At 42.3% G+C, this 20277-nt stretch overlaps 1 protein-coding gene and 1 long non-coding RNA gene across 3 annotated transcripts; one reads left to right on the plus strand and one right to left on the minus strand.

Moving 5' to 3' along the window:
* The first annotated feature begins 5906 nt into the window (after positions 1–5906).
* LOC309491240 (uncharacterized protein) lies at positions 5907–19044 on the plus strand. Of its 2 annotated transcripts, none has more exons than XM_082160720.1 (4): positions 5907–6039; positions 12552–13707; positions 18403–18499; positions 18777–19044. In XM_082160720.1, exons 1-3 carry the CDS (start codon positions 5982–5984, stop codon positions 18470–18472), a joined length of 1284 nt encoding a protein of 427 aa, XP_082016846.1. In that variant the 5' UTR covers positions 5907–5981; the 3' UTR covers positions 18473–18499; positions 18777–19044. The 2 variants fall into 2 exon arrangements, with proteins under 2 accessions (XP_082016846.1, XP_082016847.1); XM_082160721.1 differs by having other exon boundaries at positions 18406–18499.
* Positions 6036–17270, minus strand: LOC309491295. The gene is made up of 3 exons (XR_014202998.1): positions 15726–17270; positions 11997–15285; positions 6036–10431 (listed from the first exon to the last, which is right to left on the minus strand). It is a non-coding gene; the product is annotated as an uncharacterized lncRNA (long non-coding RNA).
* Positions 19045–20277: the final 1233 nt, after the last annotated feature.

The following is a 20277-nucleotide window of genomic DNA, read 5'->3' on the forward strand; positions in this document are numbered from 1 at the left end:
ACTGGGACAGTCGGGCAACTTGAAGATTGTTCAGCTCCATGGAGGACTGTGGTTAGCCTGCCAAACTTTGAGTCCTTCCGTCTATCCCTCTTACCGTCTGGGTTCTCTCTGGGTCGAGACTCATATCCATACTCCTGAATCTGCAGCTCAAACTCCAGCCAGCGGGCGAAGTCTAACAGCGTAGGGACACGGATGCTGAGGGGATGTAGGTATCTCATAAACCCAGACCGCAGGTCTTGTGGAAGCTTGGACATAAGCCTAGTGACATGAGACCCACACTGAAGCTCAATATGACCTTTCTCTCCAAGTTGGTCGAGCATGCCAACTAAGGCTCTCACTCTGAGAGCAAATCCTTTAAAGGCAGTGATGTCCTGGCTACGGATGTTAGGCGCCTCCATCAGGTCTGCAATGCGCCTTAATGCTAGCTGGTGAGGTTGCCCATAATGTTCTGTTAAGGAGGCCATAGTGTCAGTGTAGGGTTGTGTAGAGTTGGTGTATGAATCTGCGATGAGGAGCGCTTCTTCAAATTTAAGATGATCAACTAAAATCTGATATTTAAACCTCTCCGTAGCATCGTGGGGGAGGAGATTTTCCAGGGAGGTCTTTAGCCTAGCAAACTCACGTGGGTCCCCTCTACTAAAGTCTGGGATGGTGGGTTGAGGACCCCGATATATGTACTCTGTAGCTCGGCGGGAGTGAAAGTCCTCGTGTCTCTGTTCATCAGCTGTGCCTGGCTCAGAAGGAAAATGGGGTGACATCTGTGGACGGACTTGCGTATCCGTTGGCTGGTATGACCTCCCCATCCGACCAGATGCAACCCGATTATCATTACCAAATGCCGGCATTCCAGGAAGCTGCTCTTGAGTGATCCCCATCTTCTTAAGGCATGTCATAAGCTCTGCCACTAACTCTGTGGGCAGTGTGGTAGTGGATAGCGGTGGCTTCTCCTCATCATCTGCCACTGGAGGGGGGGGAAGGGGCCAGTCTTCATCGTCCACTTCTCCTTTACTGGGTACCTGCACAGGTGCTAATGTGTTATGGACCGTAGCCTTTGGTGTGGGCCTTGGTGGGCTAATGGCCGCGGCGATCACTCCCAACTGCGCGTGCGGGCTGTACTCCGCAGGGGAGAGGGCCGTGTGGTGTGATGGATCTAGGCCTCTGCATGAACTAAGCTGTGTTTGCATCTCCATTACGATAAGTTGAAGCCTCCGGTTATCCTCCCTAACCTTTTGCAGCTCATCTAATATTTCAGGTGAAACCCCTGGGTTTACTCTGTGAGACAGTGGGTCTGGGGTGCTCTGATAATGGGGTCCTGAGACCACTGACTCTCTGGGATACTTAGGGCGAGCACCAGTCTGGTTCCACGGATCATAGAGCTGGGAGGTGTACAGCTGATCGATCCTGTCACCACCGTAGTAGGGCTCCTGCATCTGACGGTGGGGCTGTGGGGAGAGTGCTGCAGCCTGGGGGGGTCTCTCCACAACAGGCAGGGAGACTTCATAGTCAGCAAACCAGGTTGGCGGACGTATCTGACGTCTCGGGCGGGTATCAGGAAGTGGCGTTGCCTCCTCTCTCACAAATGGGAACATCCTCACGCACAGCGGTCACACACAAGATCCGGCTCGAAGGACCAATTTGTAATGATGACTTGATAGGACTGTATTGTAACTAGTTGGGGATAAGTGACCACTGTGGTGCATCGATAAGAATGCAATTGGATGCTTTGAATCTCTTCAATGGGTTTATTGTTAGTCAGCAGAGGATTATCTGTCGTCATGAATGTACAGTATGTGTGTGTGGTTCTACAATAAACAATAAAAGAAAAGAAAATATTAGCATATAATTAAACAACAGTGCTGACATGATTCAATTAGTAAAGGTAATAAATTATAATTATTATACCTTCCCCTTTAAGTAGCTTTAACTGCTTATACATATCAAATAACCAAATAAAATACCAGGTAACACACATTATCTTCTTATTGAATTGAACTGAATTAACATACTGCTAGTTCTCAATACTATCCACCAAAAACATAGTTCTCTACTACTCAACCATAATTACACTCAAATAATAACTATACCGTTTCAGGTGAGCACACACATAAGCACAATATCAATATAAAACTAATAATACTAGGCATTAGCATGATGCTAGCGAACTTTATACTAACATACTACATAGTAACTCAGAATAGACTCTTTTAACAACCCGAGGCACCGAAATACACATACGTAAACATTTAAACCAGGGTACTCACATGTCTCTGAACGCACACATGCACGGATAGCGACACAGACGACAACTTTTCACCTCAGAAATATCTACGATGCATTTCCCAGCCAATCTCACGACTAACTCAAAAACGAAACTAAAAACTGTCGGCGCGAAAACTGCGTTCTCCCTGTGACCCCGAAACAACGCCACTGATTGGCTGATCCCCGTTACAGCAAGTCCTTCTTCACAACTTGGCTTGTAGTTGTGTTAACTCTTTTGATCGAGTAGCCTATTAAATATACCTTTTTTACATCGTTTTTCATATACAGTCTTATGAAACTTTGTATTAAAATATTGATATAAAACATATGTTTCTAATTCTGCGTATCTGAATTTTTGTGTAGGCTAGTCCACTGGTAGTGTACATATTTACTTTAATTAAACTTTTCCCCACCATTGACTGAATTTTCCAGCTATCCATGTTTTCACTGGTATACGGTAGGGGGCGCTATGACACATCTTCTAGTACAGAATCTCTGGATCAAAACACAGGAGAAGAAGAAGCTGAAACAAGTGATAGAAGATTGCTCACTCAAATGTAAAATAATGTAATATCAAACATTAAACAGCTTGTAAATCAAAACTGCTTAATGTTTCCAAATGAAATGAAGCGTAGGCCTAACCCATGAAGAGAAACAACTGTGAAGCTTTGGGGGTGTTGGACTCGATCTACTCCACCTGTGTTTAGATCATCGTTCTGGATCTGATCAAGGAGCAGTCTTTGACAAAAATGTGATTTTCTCAACTATTTTGTTTAAAATGTTGCCTTTCTTTATGAAACTTACTGACATTCAAGTGTTGATAAAAATTATGCGTGAAGCTAATAAAATGTTTTTCAAATTAAAGTAGAATTAAAGGTATTTTTCAAGTATAAAAAATAACATTTGAACATAGTAGTATAGGCCTAGTGCAACTGCAAAAATTGTAGTAAACTATAAGTATAATGTTAAGTTCACTTAAAGAAAACTTGTAGAATAAAACTACTAAACTAGTAGTTTACTGAGAGTACACTAAAAGAGTAAAAATTATATATAAATGGTAAACTATAAGTATGATGTTAAGTTCACTTAAAGAAAACTTGTAGTATAAAACTACTAAACTAGTAGTTTACTGAGAGTATACTTCAAAGTTGCTAGAAGTATTAAAATAGTAAACTACTAGTATACTCATAAGTTCACTTGCAGTACAAATGAGAATCATAATTATGAACTAGTTGTGCTCTTAAAGTTTACTACTGTTACACTTATAGTACACTTAAACATATACTTTTATATACTTCAAGTGGGCCAATTTAGTCCCAAGCGGTATTAAAATAGTACACTTACAAGTTTACTACTAGTACATATTGACATTAGTATACTTACTACATAAAGTATACTTAAAAATATACTTGAACATTACTCAAGTATACTTCATAAAATGAACTTGAAGTATACTTTTTTTTCGTAAGGGTAGTCATCTGTCTAGTTTCATTTCCTCTATTTGTTATTTATACACACACACACACACACACACAAACACACACTCAAAGTCACAAGTTTTCCCTTGGTTTCGAACAGTACATTTTGTTCAAGTGTTAGATTGTTAGATGTTAGTTATGATTACTTTAAAAGACAGTTTACTATTTTACTAATTAAAAAATCTATCACGTGTTGATTAAATAAAAAAATCAACATATCACATATTTTAAGATATTACATAATTCATTGAAGCATTTTTGTCATGTATAATACACCGAGCAATCAAGAAGTATTCAAGACACTTGTATGTATGTACTGTATATTGATACACAGTTTACTATGCAGTAAACATAATTATGCTGGCATAGATAATTATGCAGCAATAGCATAATAGCACAGTACTACTGGTCAAAAATGTGGACACTACTATTTTAATGTTGTTGCTTTTTTTAAATAAGTCTCTTATGCACATCAAGCCTGCATTTATTTGATAAAAAATACAGAAAAAAAATGTATTACAATTAAAAATAATAGTTTTCTATTTTAATATACTTAAAATATATATATATATATTTCTGTGATGCAAAGCTAGATTTTCAACAGCCATAACTCCAGTCTTTAGTGTCACATGATTCTTCAGAAATCATTCTAATATGAGGATTTATTATCAATGTTGGAAACAATTTTTTTTATGTGATACTTTTTTCAGGATTCATTGATGAATAAAAAGTTAAATAGAACAACATTAAATAAAAATAAAAATTCTTTTATAAGTCTTTACTGTCATTTTTTAAGTCAATTTAGCACATCCTTGCTGAATAAAAGTATTAATTTATTAATTTATTAATTTATTTATTTATTTAGAAAGAAAGAAAGAAAGAAAGAAAGAAAGAAAATTACTGACCCCAAACTTTTGAACGGTAGTGTATATTAGTAAAATATTTCTATTTTAGGATTCTGTTCTTTTTTTAACTAAGAGTGCTGAAAAAAGTAACAAATGTTATAAGTAAAACAATTATTTCAAATTGTAGTAATATTTCACAATATTACAGTTTTTTTCTGTATTTTAGATCAAATAAATGCAGCCTTGATGAGCATAAAAGGCTTCTTTCAAAAACGTTAACAATAGTAATGTCCAAACTTTTGGCCGGTAGGCTACTTCTATTATACTTATATACTTATACTTATAATACTAATATATATATATACTTATATATATATATGTAAGCCCCTTTTTTACATTCGAGCCCCTGCCCCTGAGGAACTGTCCGCACGTCCCTGATGAGGAGAATATGTTGAGGTCATTCAGACCTGAGCGATTTTGTGTTCGTTTGTGTGATTGTTTCGTCAAGTCAAAAGTCAAAGTTCTGTGAAGGGAATAAATGTGAATCGATCTCAAGTGTCATACTGGAACAGATTCTGCTAAATGCTTTACATTGAGCTTAAAATGAGCCACGTAAGACATTAAATCAATACTAATATATGAATAGCGTTTTACTCTTGGAACAATAGTGCTTGTGGTGCTCTTTATTTTTTTAAGTTTTATGATCATTTTCAGTTTCTGCGCATATAAAATTGTATTCTTTTAATGATCTTGTCTTCAGATCTCCTGTAAATTGACACTTAAAGCTCATTTCATTGGTGTCAGCAGACTGAGGGTATTTGTTGGCTACTGTACTATGTACGTTTGTTTCTGTGTTGAATATTTTTAACCGTTTTTCTTACCATTATTATACTTGGAAGAATTTAAATGATTTATATTCGTTTCTATATTTCTAGATAACTGTATTTTAATGAAGAAGCAGAATAATGTCAGGATTAGCAATAAAAATAATTAATGAATTGGCATCAGATACTGTACGATGAATAAATAGACAGACATAAATGCTTAGAAGTTTCATTTATTATAAAAACAAACTCAGTAATTGAAATGTTTGATTTTGGCAGATCAGCTCCTCCCACACTGAAATACATCATCAGTGAAGCTCCTCCCACTGCAATCACATCATCAGTGAAGCTCCTTCCACTGTAATCACATCATCAGTGAAGCTCCTCCCACACTGGAATACATCATCAGTAAAGCTCCTTCCACTGCAATCACATCATCAGTGAAGCTCCTCCCACAGAGGGAGGGATTAATTCTCCAATAAATGCTGTAAATTCCCATCAGCTACAATTGAAGACGAGCATCAAAGCATCAGGAAGAGCTGAAATCTGAGTGTATTAAAGAGGACAGAGAGAACATGAGTGATCCAGAACCCTGCAGAATGAAACACACTGAAGATACTGAAGAACAAAGAGGTTGGTGTTTATTCTTCATTCATTCATGAAGCTGAAGAACATTCATGTTAGAAACATTCAAGCACATCATCATGTTTAGATAAACAGTTAAACAATGAGATGGTACAGAATGTTCTGTTTTGAGACATTTGTATATTGATTGTCAACATCAGATCAAGCTAAATACTATTTTAACTTACACTGAAACACAGTGTACTGAAACGTTCTGTACTTTGGCTGAATGTATGTGTGCCTTTTGGCAAAAAAACTCATGACTTTGGTTGTGTGAGTGTAAAAATAACAAAAAGGGGAAATGAAACTAGACAGATGACTAGGTGTTAGAACCTCGTGATTAACAATGAAGTAATCATTAAAACAAAGTTTGCTTTTTTTTGCTTCATAATTGCAAGGTTTGCATATGAAGAACCAATCAAATTCATATCATTTTGCCATACCTCTATTCTATAAAAACTGTTGTATCCGTGTTTTCTGGTAGGATTCTCAATGGAAATTGTCTGAGATCCTCCGGCCTTGCTTCTTCTTGGGAGATTCTCTGAGAATTGCTCGAGTACTCCCGTGCACGCGGCCGTGATTAAAGCATTTAGAGGACATTTGCCTGGTCTGTTTGTCGATTATTCCTGCGCAGGAAGCAAGCTAGTTAGGGGAACAGGTATTTAGACTCAGCTAAAGTCGACTGTAGACTTGCTGGAGTATAGACTAAATGTCGACTGCAGACGTTAGGGGACGTCGATTTGTAGACGAGACCCAGATAGACTAAACATCACCAGTTAACGTTAGGGGACGTCGATTTGTAGACGAGACCCAAGTACGTAGTTAGGTTTAAGGAAAAATCTACCACATGATCAACACTGTACAGTTTGTGTGAAAACTGAGACAATGGATTGAGATTATTTTCTTGTCCTCCCATCATGCAGTAGAAAGAGCCCAGATGATGTCACTTTCTGGGTGTCACAGTTTTAAGAAATGCTTTGTTTTTGAAATGAGGAAAATCATGTCAGAAGTAACAAGGTTGAGTGAAACATGTAGGACACAGATAATGCTAATAACAATTATTAATTTAAAACTAGTTAAAGCCGCGGCCACTTTACACTTTGAGCATGTGAAGTTTCTACAGACGTCAAACGTACTCGGTTACTAACGTAACCTCGGTTCCCTGAAAGTAGGGAACGAGTATTGCGTAGCTAATACGCAGTGCGGAAACCCCTTTCCTCAAGATATATTGAAGCTAATAATCTAAAACGCTGTGCAGCTGCACGGTGAACACAGAAGAGTGTCTAGCTCGCCCATTGGCTGTGTTGCGCCAACTGCACATCCTATGGCCAGGCGTCAATCAGGTGACTTGGCACCAACTACGTCAGAGCGCGCCCAAATGGGTGTGGACTAAGCCCATAAATATCGCCCAAACTGGCTATATAGCAGGTTTAAATTGACTGAAGCGACAAACCCTGACAGATTGCAATAGTGCGGCAGGCTACACAATACTCGTTCCCTACTCTCAGGGAACCGAGGTTACGTTAGTAACCGAGTACGTTCCCTTTCGAGAGCAGTCACTTCGTATTGCGTAGCTAATACACAGTGGGGATGCAATGTAAAACGCTGCACTATCAGCAACTGGCCGCCTAACTGGAACCTAGGGGAGCACCCCGAGGCCCACAGAAACAAGGCATAATAAAGTATTTTCCAACTTAGGTGACATAACCGGACCTGAGTCGGGATTCATGGATAGGGGCTAGTCAGCATTGAACGAGGCTCATTATGACAGTCCTAGGACAACTAGTGCTTAAGGACATAAACATATTATACTGACAGGACCTGACAGTGTCAGGTCCCGCCGTTACACTGAAAGGACCCGGGCCTGCAGGCAAGGTACCTCCATATCATAAAATCTGACAAATGTGGATGGCGTGGACCAGCCAGCCGCCGCACAAATTTCCTGAATTGGCACACCCCTGGACCAAGCCATGCCTCTCCTAGAGTGAGCTCTAGCGCCTATGGGACAAACCTGGCCCACAGAGGTGTATGCCAGGAAAATTGCATCCACTATAAAGCAAACAAAAACATGTTTGGTTCATCCTAAGGAAACAAACAATGAGATTGTTTCTCCCCAGTGACTGGCCAGCCACAGGAGCATGATAAGCTGCTATGGCTGCCACATACACTTTGAGCGTGGATGGGGAGCGATCCGCATCCAGGAGTTCTTGTAAAAAGGAGAGTATCACCGACACTTCGCATGACTGGGGCTCGAGGTTTCTGACTGAGCACCAGCCAGTGAATACTGACCACTTCAGGGCATAGAGGCGCCTGGTAGATGGTGCTCTAGCCTCAGTGATGGTATTCAAGACCTTTTCTGGGAGGTACCAGGATACCTGTTGAGGAGCCACACATGGAGGGCCTATAAGTCGGGGCGAAGGTGCCAAATTGTCCCGTTCGCCTGCATGAGGAGATCCTTCCTCATTGGCATTGGCCAGGGAACAATTTCCGTCATCTGCACCAGCTCTGGAAACCACGCTTGGGTTCTCCAGAGGGGGGCTACTAGAGGGACTGGGGATCCGCTTTCCTTGATCCGTCTGAGGACCTGAGGGATCATAGATACTGGCGGGAACGCATATAGAGGGAGTCTGGGCCAGTGATGGGCCAGAGCGTCTCTCCTTTTTGAAAAGAACGTTCCGCAATGAGTAATGTTTTCTGAGGCAAAGAGGTCGCCCTCCGCCCTGCCGAATACACTCCATATTAGACGAACCGCCTGTGGGTTGAGAGACCACTTGTCTGGGGGAGTGTTGTTTCTCGATAGCATGTCCGCGCCCAGATTCTGGGCTCCCGGGACATAAGCGGCTCTCAGAGAGCGTGGTTGGTATGCGACCAAAAAACGAGACTTCTGGCCATGACGTACAGGTTGCCTGATCTGAGGCCACCCTGTCGATTTATATAGGACACCACTGACATGTTGTCCGTGCGGACTAGGTCCTCCCCTGAGGTCTGGCAGAAATGTGTATAGGCCAACCAAACTGCTCTCATTTCCAGGCAGTTGATGTGTAAACTCTTCTCCAGGCTCGACCAAAGGCCAGAGGCAGATTTGCCCTCGTACAGCGCTCCCCAACCCTGTGAAAATAACTCTCATCCTGGAGGCCACGCCCATAAGCACGCCCGACTGGTACCAGTTTTGGCTTTCCAGGGAGCCAGAGCTCTGATGCAGCGCTGGTTCACCGTAATGTGCAGGCGTCCTGACCGCCACGCATGGGATGGCACACGGCGCTTTAGCCAATGCTGAAGGGGGCGCATATGCAGTAATCCTAGCTGGAGAAATGAAGATGTAGCGGCCATAAGACCGAGAAGCCTCTGGAACTTCCTGAGGGGCGTGCGCGCACCCTCCCTGAAGGAGGCTATCAGCTGATGGATAGAGAGAGCACACTCCGGTGTGAGTCGCGCTCTCATTGTTGTAGAGTCGATAACCATGCCCAGAAAGATTACGTTCTGGCTAGGCATCAGTTTGCTCTTGGAAAAATTGACTTTGAGCCCCAGACATTCCAAATGGCTTGGATCTGTGCGTCAATAATTCGGTCTTTGACTGAGACATTATGAGCCAATCGGCGAGATAGTTCAGCACACCCACTCCCTGTTGCCTCAGGGGAGGAAGCGCTGCGTCCATGCACTTCATGAAAGTACGAGGTGCTAGGGACAGACCGAACGGTAGGGCCGTGTATTGATAAGCCCGCCCCTCGAAGGCGAATCTTAAGAATGGCCTGTGATTGGGCATTATCTGAATGTGAAAGTAAGCATCTTTCAGATCCACTGTAAAAAATCAATCCCCCGGGTGAACCTGCGCGAGGATTTGTTTGGTAGATATCAGTCTGAACTGTCGCCTCATGAGAGCTTTGTTCAGATGTCTCAGATCTAAGATAGGGCAGGTGCCACCGTCCTTCTTTGGTACAAGGGAGTAACGGCAGTAAAACCCTGACCGGCTCAGTGCGGGGGGGACTAATTCTATCGCCCCTTTTGCTAGCAGATTTTGCACTTCGGTGCGAAACACGTGAGCCACGTCACATCTCACCGAGGTCTTGATGACTGCCTGAAAACCGTGTGGGGTCTGCAAGTGAATTGGAGCGAGTAGCCTCACTTTATAATGTTCAAAACCCAGTTCGACACTTCGGGGATGGCTTGCCAGGCCTGGGCCCTTGTAGTTAGGGTTTGAATATAAATTGGGGCTGGGCTGCCTATCATTTTCATTTTCCCTTCTGGGCTATGACAAGCCCGACACAGAGATAGAGTGACAACTGAGGGAGGGCCGCCTAGCATAGGGGGACCTAACACCCTTGTGTTGTGTTTTGTGCATATTTTCCCCTGGGCTGTGTCAAGCCCGACATAGAGATAGAGTGACAACTGAGGGAAGGTCGCCTAAAACAATTTACTGGCGTTTAAACACGCTGTAGTGCAACCTCTACTTAAAAAACCTGGTCTTGATCCTACAGATCTTGCTAATTTTAGGCCTATTTCAAAACTGCCTTTTATTTCAAAAATCCTTGAAAAGATAGTCTGCAATCAAATAATGGCTTTTTTGAAAGATAACAATACCCTTGAGGTATTCCAGTCCGGCTTCAAATCTTTACACAGCACCGAATCCGCTCTTTTAAAAGTTTTTAATGATATTTATTTAGCCACAGATTCTGGAAATTATGTTGTTCTTGTGCTTCTTGACCTAACGGCTGCATTTGATACTGTGGACCATGAAATTTTGATTTCTCGATTGGAGCATTGTGTGGGCATAAAAGGTATAGCGCTTGAATGGTTCAGATCATATCTGGAAGGTCGAACTCTCTGTGTCAGCTGTGGGAACTCTGAGTCCTCTTCTGCACCTCTCTCTTGTGGGGTCCCTCAGGGGTCAGTTCTGGGTCCTCTTCTATTTTCATTGTATTTGCTACCGCTAGGCTCAGTAATTAGGAAGCATGGTATATCTTTTCACTGCTATGCTGATGATAGTCAGATATACATGCCAATTAAAAAGAATGACACTGTCAGTTCACTAATAGAGTGCCTAGACGATGTTAAAGCCTGGATGGCTATTCATTTTTTAAGTTTTAATACAAATAAAACGGAAGTGATGATTTTTGGTGGTACAAATGGGACTAGTTCCATTGAGCTGGGTGCTTTGGCCCAATATGTTAAACCAGTCATCACTAACCTAGGGGTTAAAATTTATGCTCATCTTAACTTTGACAGCCAGATCAGAGCAGTGGTAAAAACAGGCTTCTTCCAGCTGAGGCAATTGGCCAAAGTGAAGCCTTTTTTAGAAAAACGACAATTTGAGACAGTAATCCATGCCTTTATTACTAGCAGGCTGGATTACTGTAACTCACTTCTCGTGGGGGTTAGTGGGTCTTCTTTAGCTCGTCTTCAAATGGTGCAAAACGCTGCAGCACGTCTCTTGACAGGAGTACGTAAATATGAGCACATTACACCCGTCTTGGCGTCGCTTCACTGGCTGCCTGTACAGTACAGGATTAATTTTAAAGTTCTTTTATTTGTTTTCAAATCATTAAATGGTCTTGCCCCGTCTTATATTTCTGAGTTAATACATCTTCACACACCCACTCGATCTCTTAGGTCAGCTGATAAACTGCTCCTTCACGTGCCCAAAACAAAACGTAAACTCAGAGGGGATCGCGCCTTTGCTGTGGCAGCTCCAAAATTGTGGAATGACCTGCCTCAGCCGGTAAAACAGGCCACTTCACTTACTCATTTTAAATCTCTTTTAAAAACTCATCTATTTTCCTTGGCCTTTAACACCGGGAGTTGACATTTTGTATGTTATTGTTTGTTTTATATGTTTTAATTTTAACTTACTTCACTATGTATTTTATATTGCATTAGCTGTGTTGTGTTATGGTTTGTTTTGTACAGCACTTTGGGCTACTTCGGTCGTTGTAAAGTGCTTTATAAATAAAGTTTGCTTGCTTGCTTGCCTAGTGAAGGGGGACCGATTACCCGGGTGATGTGTGTGTGAAACATGCTCATTTTGTGCTTCATTATTTTCAGTGGAGCGTGTCTATGACGGGCTCGGACTGATTTGTAAACACTTATGTCTCGCTCTATCAGAGCTGCTGTGGAAGTAGACCTGATGGAAGAGAGTGGTGGCGCATGCTTCGCAGCGGGCGCGCCAACTGCAGTAATAGTGTGCGGTATCAGTGGCGCGTGCCGTGTAACAGGCCTGGTAACTGATTCGAGAACATTTCCAGCCACCTGTGAGCGAGGGGCTGAAGGGGAAACATTTATTTCTCGCTCTGTTTGAGCTGATGTGAGAACAGCGTTTGTCTTTACAGCGGGCCCCTTACTGCAGCTATAGTTCGCTCTGTTTGTTTGGATTGATAGAGGAGTGCAAGTCTCTCTCTGTAGAATGTGAGTCACGCGGAAGAGCAGCATAATTTTCAACTCTCAAACTAGGCGCAAGTTATATTTCTCTCTTTTAATTATTTTGATGTACTGAAAATTTAATTTAATTTTTTTTTCTTTCATGTCAGACCTGATGGAAGAGAGCGAGAAAACTGAAGAACTGAGTGAAGTGGAGGAGGAACATCATGTCCAACCTGGAGAAAAACCTTTTTTCTCCAGGACATTTTTAAAGAAAAGAAGAGCCAAGAAATCTTTCACCTGCACTCAGTGTGGAAAGAGTATCACAACCAAACGAAGTCTTGAGCGTCACATGAGGATCCACACTGGAGAGAAGCCGTTCACATGTGATCAATGTGGAAAGAGTTTCCCATACAAACAAAATCTTGAGCGTCACATGAGGATCCACACCGGAGAGAAGCCGTTCATATGTGATACATGCGGCAAAACATTTCTTAGTTCATCAGACCTGAAGAAACACCTGACAGTTCATACAAAGGAGAAGCCACATTCATGTTCTGTGTGTGGAAAAAGTTTTTCACTGCTGCCATATTTACATACACATCAGAAAATACATACTGGTGTAAGAGAGTACATGTGCTTTGAGTGTGAGAAGACTTTCATTTCAGCGAACGGTTTAAAACTGCACCAGAGAATTCATACTGGAGAAAAACCTTACAAGTGTCCACACTGTGACAAGAGATTCAATCAGTCAGAACATCTGAAAAAACATGAGAGGATCCACACTGGAGAAAAACCTTACAAGTGTCCACACTGTGACAAGAGATTCAATCTGTCTGCAAATCTGAAAACACATGAGAGGATCCACACTGGAGAAAAACCTTACAAGTGTTCACACTGTGACAAGAGATTCAGTCGATCAGAACATCTGAAAAATCATGAGAGGATCCACACTAGAGAAAAACCTTACAAGTGTCCACACTGTGACAAGAGATTCAGTCGATCAGAACTTCTGAAAACACATGAGAGGATTCACACTGGAGAAAAACCTTACAAGTGTTCACACTGTGACCAGAGATTCAGTCAGTCATCAAATCTGAAAACACATGAGAGGATCCACACTGGAGAAAAACCTTACAAGTGTTCACACTGTGACAAGAGATTCAGTCTATCATCAAATCTGAAAACACATGAGAGGATCCACACTGGAGAAAAACCGCACACGTGTGAACAGTGCGGAACAAGTTTCTCTATTAAAACTACCCTGAAGCGACACATGATGATCCATACAGTGGAGAAACCATATCAACCCAGTCTGACATCACGGTAAGTAGTTTATTTTCATGTGCTGAGTAACAAAGACTCTTCTGTGTAAGTTAGCCACACATCATCCTATAGCCAAATCTCTCCTCTCCACCAGCTGGAACTCAACCAGAATAATACTTTTACTGCCGCAGGAACGGTAAAATTGCGGGTGTGTATTTGCTGCCTTTTGCCGCTAAGAGGCGCTACAATCACAGACTTTGAAAAGTGTCGGTTTATTCTCTCTATTCCGTAATCTGCCGGAACTCATTGAGAGCGATTGAGAGATGGTAGCAGATGAATTTAAGTGAAACATTGTAGTTAAACGAATTCATAATCACAATACGGAAATTACTGAAGTTAAATTGAATAAATTGAATAAATAATGAAAACATTTCAACATAAAACATTGCAATAGAAAAATATTAGGTTACATCAATGAGGCTTTGCAAGAGCATAAGACGCTATCTTAACAGGATTCAGACGGTAGCTCTGTGGTCAATGCAACTGTCATGGTTCCTGTCTTGTGTTCCCCTTGTCTTGTGTGCACTTTTGTTGTTTCCTGTTCTGTGCCATGTTTTGTAGTCCTTTGTAGTTTTCTTGTTAATTAGTCATTGAGTTAATTTGTCCCAGCTGTGTCTCGTTTCCCTGATCTGTTCTCTGTGTATTTAAGCCCTGTGTTTTAGTCTCTAACTTGTCTGTCGTTGTCGTGTTATGTTTGGTTATTCTGTTCCCGAATCCTGTTCCCTAGCCTGAGTCTGTATTTGTCTAGTTTTGAGTTTGTTTAAATAAAAGCTGCTGCAAGTAGATCCTGCATCCTTCCCTGCTTCAACCTGCATTTGTGACAGAATGACAGACCAATTATGGATCTAGCAGCATTATAGGGGAATCTCCAGCCAAGTATGTGGCCACGCCTGATTCTTCTTCCCAGGATGGCTGCCGCCACCTCTGCCGAACCAGAGACTGTTCATGTCAGTCCTGCCGAGCCTGAGCTTCAAATCACGCCTGCCGAGCCAGTGTCTCCGGACAAGATGGCCACCGCCGAGCCAGTGTCTCCGGACAAGATGGCCACCGCCGAGGCAGTGTCTCCGGACAAGATGGCCGCCGCCGAGCCAGTGTCTCTGGACAAGATGGCCGCCGCCGAGCCAGTGTCTCCGGACAAGATGGCCGCCGCCGAGCCAGTGTCTCTGGACAAGATGGCCGCCGCCGAGCCAGTGTCTCTGGACAAGATGGCCGCCACCGAGCCAGTGTCTCTGGACAAGATGGCCGCCGCCGAGCCAGTGTCTCCGGACAAGATGGCTGCCGCCACGTCACCTGAGCCCTCGGACAAGACGGTCGCCGCCAGGCCTGGACCTGAACGCTCAGCAGAGATGGCCGCTGACACGGCGCCTGAGCCAGTGTCTATTTCTGAGCATAACCCCATAGTTGCCCTCGAGAAAAATGTTTGGGGTGGCAGTGGGTCCCTTGATAGGACCTTGGAGACCACGCCACCTAGGCCACCTGAACTGTCTGGTCCGCCCTGGCCACCTGAACTGTCTGGTCCGCCCTGGCCTCCCGTCCTGCCGCAGTCTCCAGGCCCTCTTCCGCTCCACGGGCCTGGCCCTCCATCCCGCACCTGGGCCCACCTCTGCTCCACCACCCTCTCGGACTGTTTTCCTGGGGAGCGTCTGGAATTTGCTCCTTAAGTGGGGGGCTATGTCATGGTTCCTGTCATGGTTCCTGTCTTGTGTTCCCCTAGGGCTGGGCAGTATGACGGTATATATCGTTACCACGGTAGAAAATGTCAACCGTATTGGTAATGAACAACCTACTTGTTAAAGCAAATGTATAATCCTGTATCTGAGGCAAAATTACTAAATATACAGCGCGAGTTATATATTTCTAACTCCAAACAATTGGCCACTGAAACAGCTGATAAAATCTTGCTTCGATTCAATGCGTTATTACAACTTGTCACTCAAATTAACCGATCGCATTTTACTGATGCAAAAGACGCGCGCGTGCACACGCACTGTGAGGGAGCGCGGTGTGTCGGTGTTCACCGAGCTATGTAAAATAATGGCGCAGTTACAAGGTGTGTATAATTTACACTACTTAGTCAACACTAACAGTAGCTGCTGTTCTCCTAGTCACTTATGAACTTGACACTGCTGAACATCTCTTGATTAAAGCTTTAGGTGACGGGTTGCCAGATATCACAAAAATAACAAAACTAAGCTAATTTATTATGAATAGAATAGTTTGATATATAATATTCAGATATTATATCCTGTTCCCTAGCCTGAGTCTGTATTTGTCTAGTTTTGAGTTTGTTTAAATAAAAGCTGCTGCAAGTAGATCCTGCATCCTTCCCTGCTTCAACCTGCATTTGTGACAGAACGACAGACCAATTATGGATCTAGCAGCATTATAGGGGAATCTCCAGCCAAGTATGTGGCCACGCCTGATTCTTCTTCCCAGGATGGCTGCCGCCACCTCTGCCGAACCAGAGACTGTTCATGTCAGCCCTGCCAAGCCTGAGCTTCACATCACGCCTGCCGAGCCAGTGTCTCCGGACAAGATGTCCACTGCCGAGCCAGTGTCTCCGGACAAGATGGTCGCTGTCGAGCCAGTGTCTCCGGACAAGATGGCCACAAGATGGCCGCCGCCAAGCCAGTGTCTCTGGACAAGATGGCTGCCGCCACGTCACCTGAGCCCTCGGACAAGACGGTCGCCGCCACGCCTGGACCTGAGCTCTCAGCAGAGATGGCCGCTGCCACGCCGCCTGAGCCGGTGTCTGTTCCTGAGCATAACCCCATAACTGCCCCTGAGAAATTTTTTTGGGGGGGGGCAGTGGGTCCCTTGATAGGACCATGGAGGCTGTGCCACCCAGGCCGCCTGAACTATCTGGTCCGCCTGAACTGTCTGGTCCGCCCTGGCTGCCTGAGGAGAGTCTGGAATCCACTCCTTAAGTGGGGTCTATGTCATGAGACATAAGTGTTCATTGAATCCATTGTGAAAACGATTTTCCATGTCTAAAGACGTTTCCATTTTCAATGCCAAATATAGGCAAATCCACGGACAACTAACAGGCATTAGGACAAACGTAAAGAGGGCGCTTGAGACGGACAAGTCAGCAATATTTCTGATGATTTATTGGCGTGAAGTTTCAAGCACAATGACAAACAGGAGTGCAACATTCTCGAAAAACAAGAAGCACAGTGGACTGCCATAACATCAATGAAAAACATTACTGCAGGCTTCAACAGGACTGTGTTTACGATTAGAAATGTCAAACAAATTTCAATATCAATAGTCTTGTTTGGATTTTAAAGAGAAGTGTTCTTGTGTTATGTGCTTACGAATGTAATGTCTTAAACTGCTGATCTAAGTTACCTTGCTAATAAATAGTGTTTTCACTAGTTTGGATATTTATATCTGCTGCAGAGTTGATAGTTACGGCCTGTTCAAATGAACGCTGGACGAGTCATTGGCTCGGCCGTGATTAGTGATTCTTTCGAATTCCCTATAAATGAATGAATAATTCCATTTGAGCTCAAATGACCTGTTTGACCCTTATACCTTGTCAGGGGGTGCTTAATAAACTGGTAAACAGCGCGGTCTGTAATGGGAGAGAGAAGAGACGAGCAAGTAGGTCAAGTGCAAATGACGAACACCTGTGTTTTATTGCAGTGATCCGCGTGGAGAGACCGCTTATAAGCCGCGCGCTGGAACGAGAGAGAGACTGAAGAGAAAATTGGACGCAGAGAAAGAAAACCGGTGGATCCGAGCTCTCATTTTTGAACTGTTTTGTGCCGTCGCGGTTGCCACGGTGAATGCGCGTTGTGCACGACTTTTGTTTGTTTTGCTTTATTTTAATAAAGTACGAGTCCCAGTCACGCCGATCCCTGTCTTCTTCCTTCCTGACTCTTGAACCTCATCACACTTTTATTTCATTAAAATGAATTAACCGCAAGAAAAGTAAGGTTTAATACTACATTGGTTATCATAGATGTTACTGTATGTCGAATTCATTGTTGTGATAACGCGGGGCAGTTTTACGTGTTCTAAACAATTGTTGTAAAAGTACATTCGAACATACCCACATCATTTGCCAAAATACTGATTAATATTTATGTATAACACATGCTATATTTATTTACATGGCCATAAACACCAGACGTGATAAACAATGTCAATAAACTAAACAGAAATCTAAAGCAATAATACTTCCCTTACATACCGAATGCTACATTAGGAAATATAAAATTAAGCATAACGTTACTTTGTCGACAGAACCAGCTGCAATCGGTAAAGAATAATTATGTTCCATAACGACTGCAAGAAACAAGCTACGTGTGTTGCTTGATAGACGCTACAACTACAACTTCCGCATACGAGCCGAAACCGAGGGTAACGCGGATATGACGCAATTGACTGGCGACTCCCAGCTCCCCCCTGCTCTAACGCCCCGTTTCCTTGGTTAAAATCGCAATTTTCTCACGATTTAAAAATAGTTGGAAACATTTGGGATATTGTAAGTAATCAACTTAACAAAATATATAACACTGGCCTTGAGATTATGGGATATTTTAATGCAAAATTCTTGCATATTGTACCTTTAAGGCACATGTCAATGTCACTATTTTTTAAACATGTGATTAGCCTAGTCCAGAGTCTGAAATATTGATTATTCCTCTCGCATCATGTCTGTTAGAAATGAAACTTGTTTGTTTTTAGCAGAACTGCCAGAAAGCATCAGGAAGGAGAGGACAGAGAGAACGCCAGTGATCCAGAACCTGCAGAATGAAACATCATGATACTGAAGAACAAAGAGGTTGGTGTTTATTCTTGATTCCTCATTCATTCATCATGATGAAGAACATGCTGATGCTCACCTGATTTACATTGTTTCATGACCAAACTTGTGACTTATAACACACATCATCTTCATGACATTAAAATAGATCATAATCGTGCACAGCAGTTGTTGACCAGATTTGATGGGATTAAAATGTGTATTGAACTCATCAGTGATCTTGACTTTGAGCTTCACTTTTCATTTCACGTTTGTCTCTCATCTGAAATCTCACTTGATTTAATGTTTCTTTTAGACCTGATGGACGTAAATAAGAAAGGAAAAACACCCTGTCCTCAAGAAAAGTCTCAAGGTTCACATGAGAGTTCACACCGGAAAGAAACTGTGAAATGTGATCAATGCGGGAAGTTTTTCACTGGAGCCTCCGTTCTGAAAGCTGAAGAAAAGGCCGTAACACTTTCAACAGAGACATAAATCTGAAATTAATTTTAACTTGTTCATTGTTTGAGATCTGTCTCTGTTCGTTTTCAGTTTTAATTAAACTTATTATCATTTTATCAACAGCTTATTGTTATTGTCCAATTTTATGTGCATCAGAAATAATTTCATAATTTTCAGTTCTGAAAGCCAAGTATTACGTTTGCTTCAGGGGCTTCCCAGCAAACACAGAACGTTCCCCTAACGTTAGTATTTGGTTCCTGGTTGGTTATTGTTTTGGGAAATAAATAATAATGTTCTAGGAATGCTCTCTCTTTTTTTTTTTTTTTGCAACAATAAAATAACTAGGGATGGGCACGAGTACTCGTTCGTGACAGCGACTATCGATCATGAAAACGATGTTCGCACTGACTTTAAAAACATTTGTCTATTTTTCTGATTGGTTATTGCAGCATTTGGGGTGGTACCTGAGATCTGATTGGTCAGCGTTAGGCTGCACACCTTCCAGACCGGCGAAATAAGGTGAAACGAAAGGCAGTGAGGCCTGGAATCAATTTGATCATGAAATAAAGTTAAGTGCAAAATGTGCAGCGTCAATCTGTCATATACTTAGCATTAATATGAGAACACGATTGTAATCGATTAGAATGCTGTAAATGATCTGTGCTTTAGTTGCCTGTGTATCAACACGCTGTTAAGGGAATCCACAACGACACTTATACATCAGACTAGAGCGGTTAAGTTCATGTGCACATTTGTGCCCTTTTGTGCAGATGTTAGTTGTAAGATTTACTTTTATTTTGTCGATCTGATTAATCTCATATAGGAAGTGTTTGGTCAAGTATACACTCTTAAAGGTACAATATGTAAGATTTTTGCATTAAAATATCCCAAAATCACAAGGCCAGTGTTATGTATTTTGTTAAAGGGTTAGTTCACCCAAAAATTAAAATTCTGTCAGTAATTACTCACCCTCATGTTGTTCCAATCATGTAAGACTTTCGTTCATCTTCGGATCACAAATTAAGATATTTTTGATTAAATCTGAGAGATATCTCACTCCTCCATAGGCTTCCAGAGGGACCGAAACTCGCCGGCCCAGAAAGTCAGTGAAGAAAATGTTGAAATAGTCCAAGTGACTACAGTGGCTCTACATTAAGTTTATCATGCGACGACAATACTTTTTGTGCGAAAAAACAACAAAAATAACGACTTTATTCAACTATTAGTGTTCTTCAATGTGGGCATCTGACGAGAGTTCACAGGAGCGCCACGACGCATGCGCGAGAACTGATATTTCGGCGTTCTTCTTCTACTACTACTTGTTACTGGCTGCTCACTCCTTAGGAGTATTATCG

The sequence above is a fragment of the Leuciscus leuciscus genome (genome assembly GCF_965113295.1).
Source record: "Leuciscus leuciscus genome assembly, chromosome: 25".
Taxonomy (NCBI): domain Eukaryota; kingdom Metazoa; phylum Chordata; class Actinopteri; order Cypriniformes; family Leuciscidae; genus Leuciscus; species Leuciscus leuciscus.

What these genes read in the sequence shown, in the direction of transcription:
- LOC309491240 (XM_082160720.1), top strand. Translation starts at nt 5,982, where the DNA reads ATGAGTGATCCAGAACCCTGCAGAATGAAACACACTGAAGATACTGAA. An exon ending in AGATACTGAAGAACAAAGAG is followed by an intron (nt 6,040 to 12,551) that starts GTTGGTGTTTAT and finishes CTTTCATGTCAG; the next exon opens with ACCTGATGGAAGAGAGCGAG. An exon ending in CAACCCAGTCTGACATCACG is followed by an intron (nt 13,708 to 18,402) that starts GTAAGTAGTTTA and finishes GTTTGTTTTTAG; the next exon opens with CAGAACTGCCAGAAAGCATC.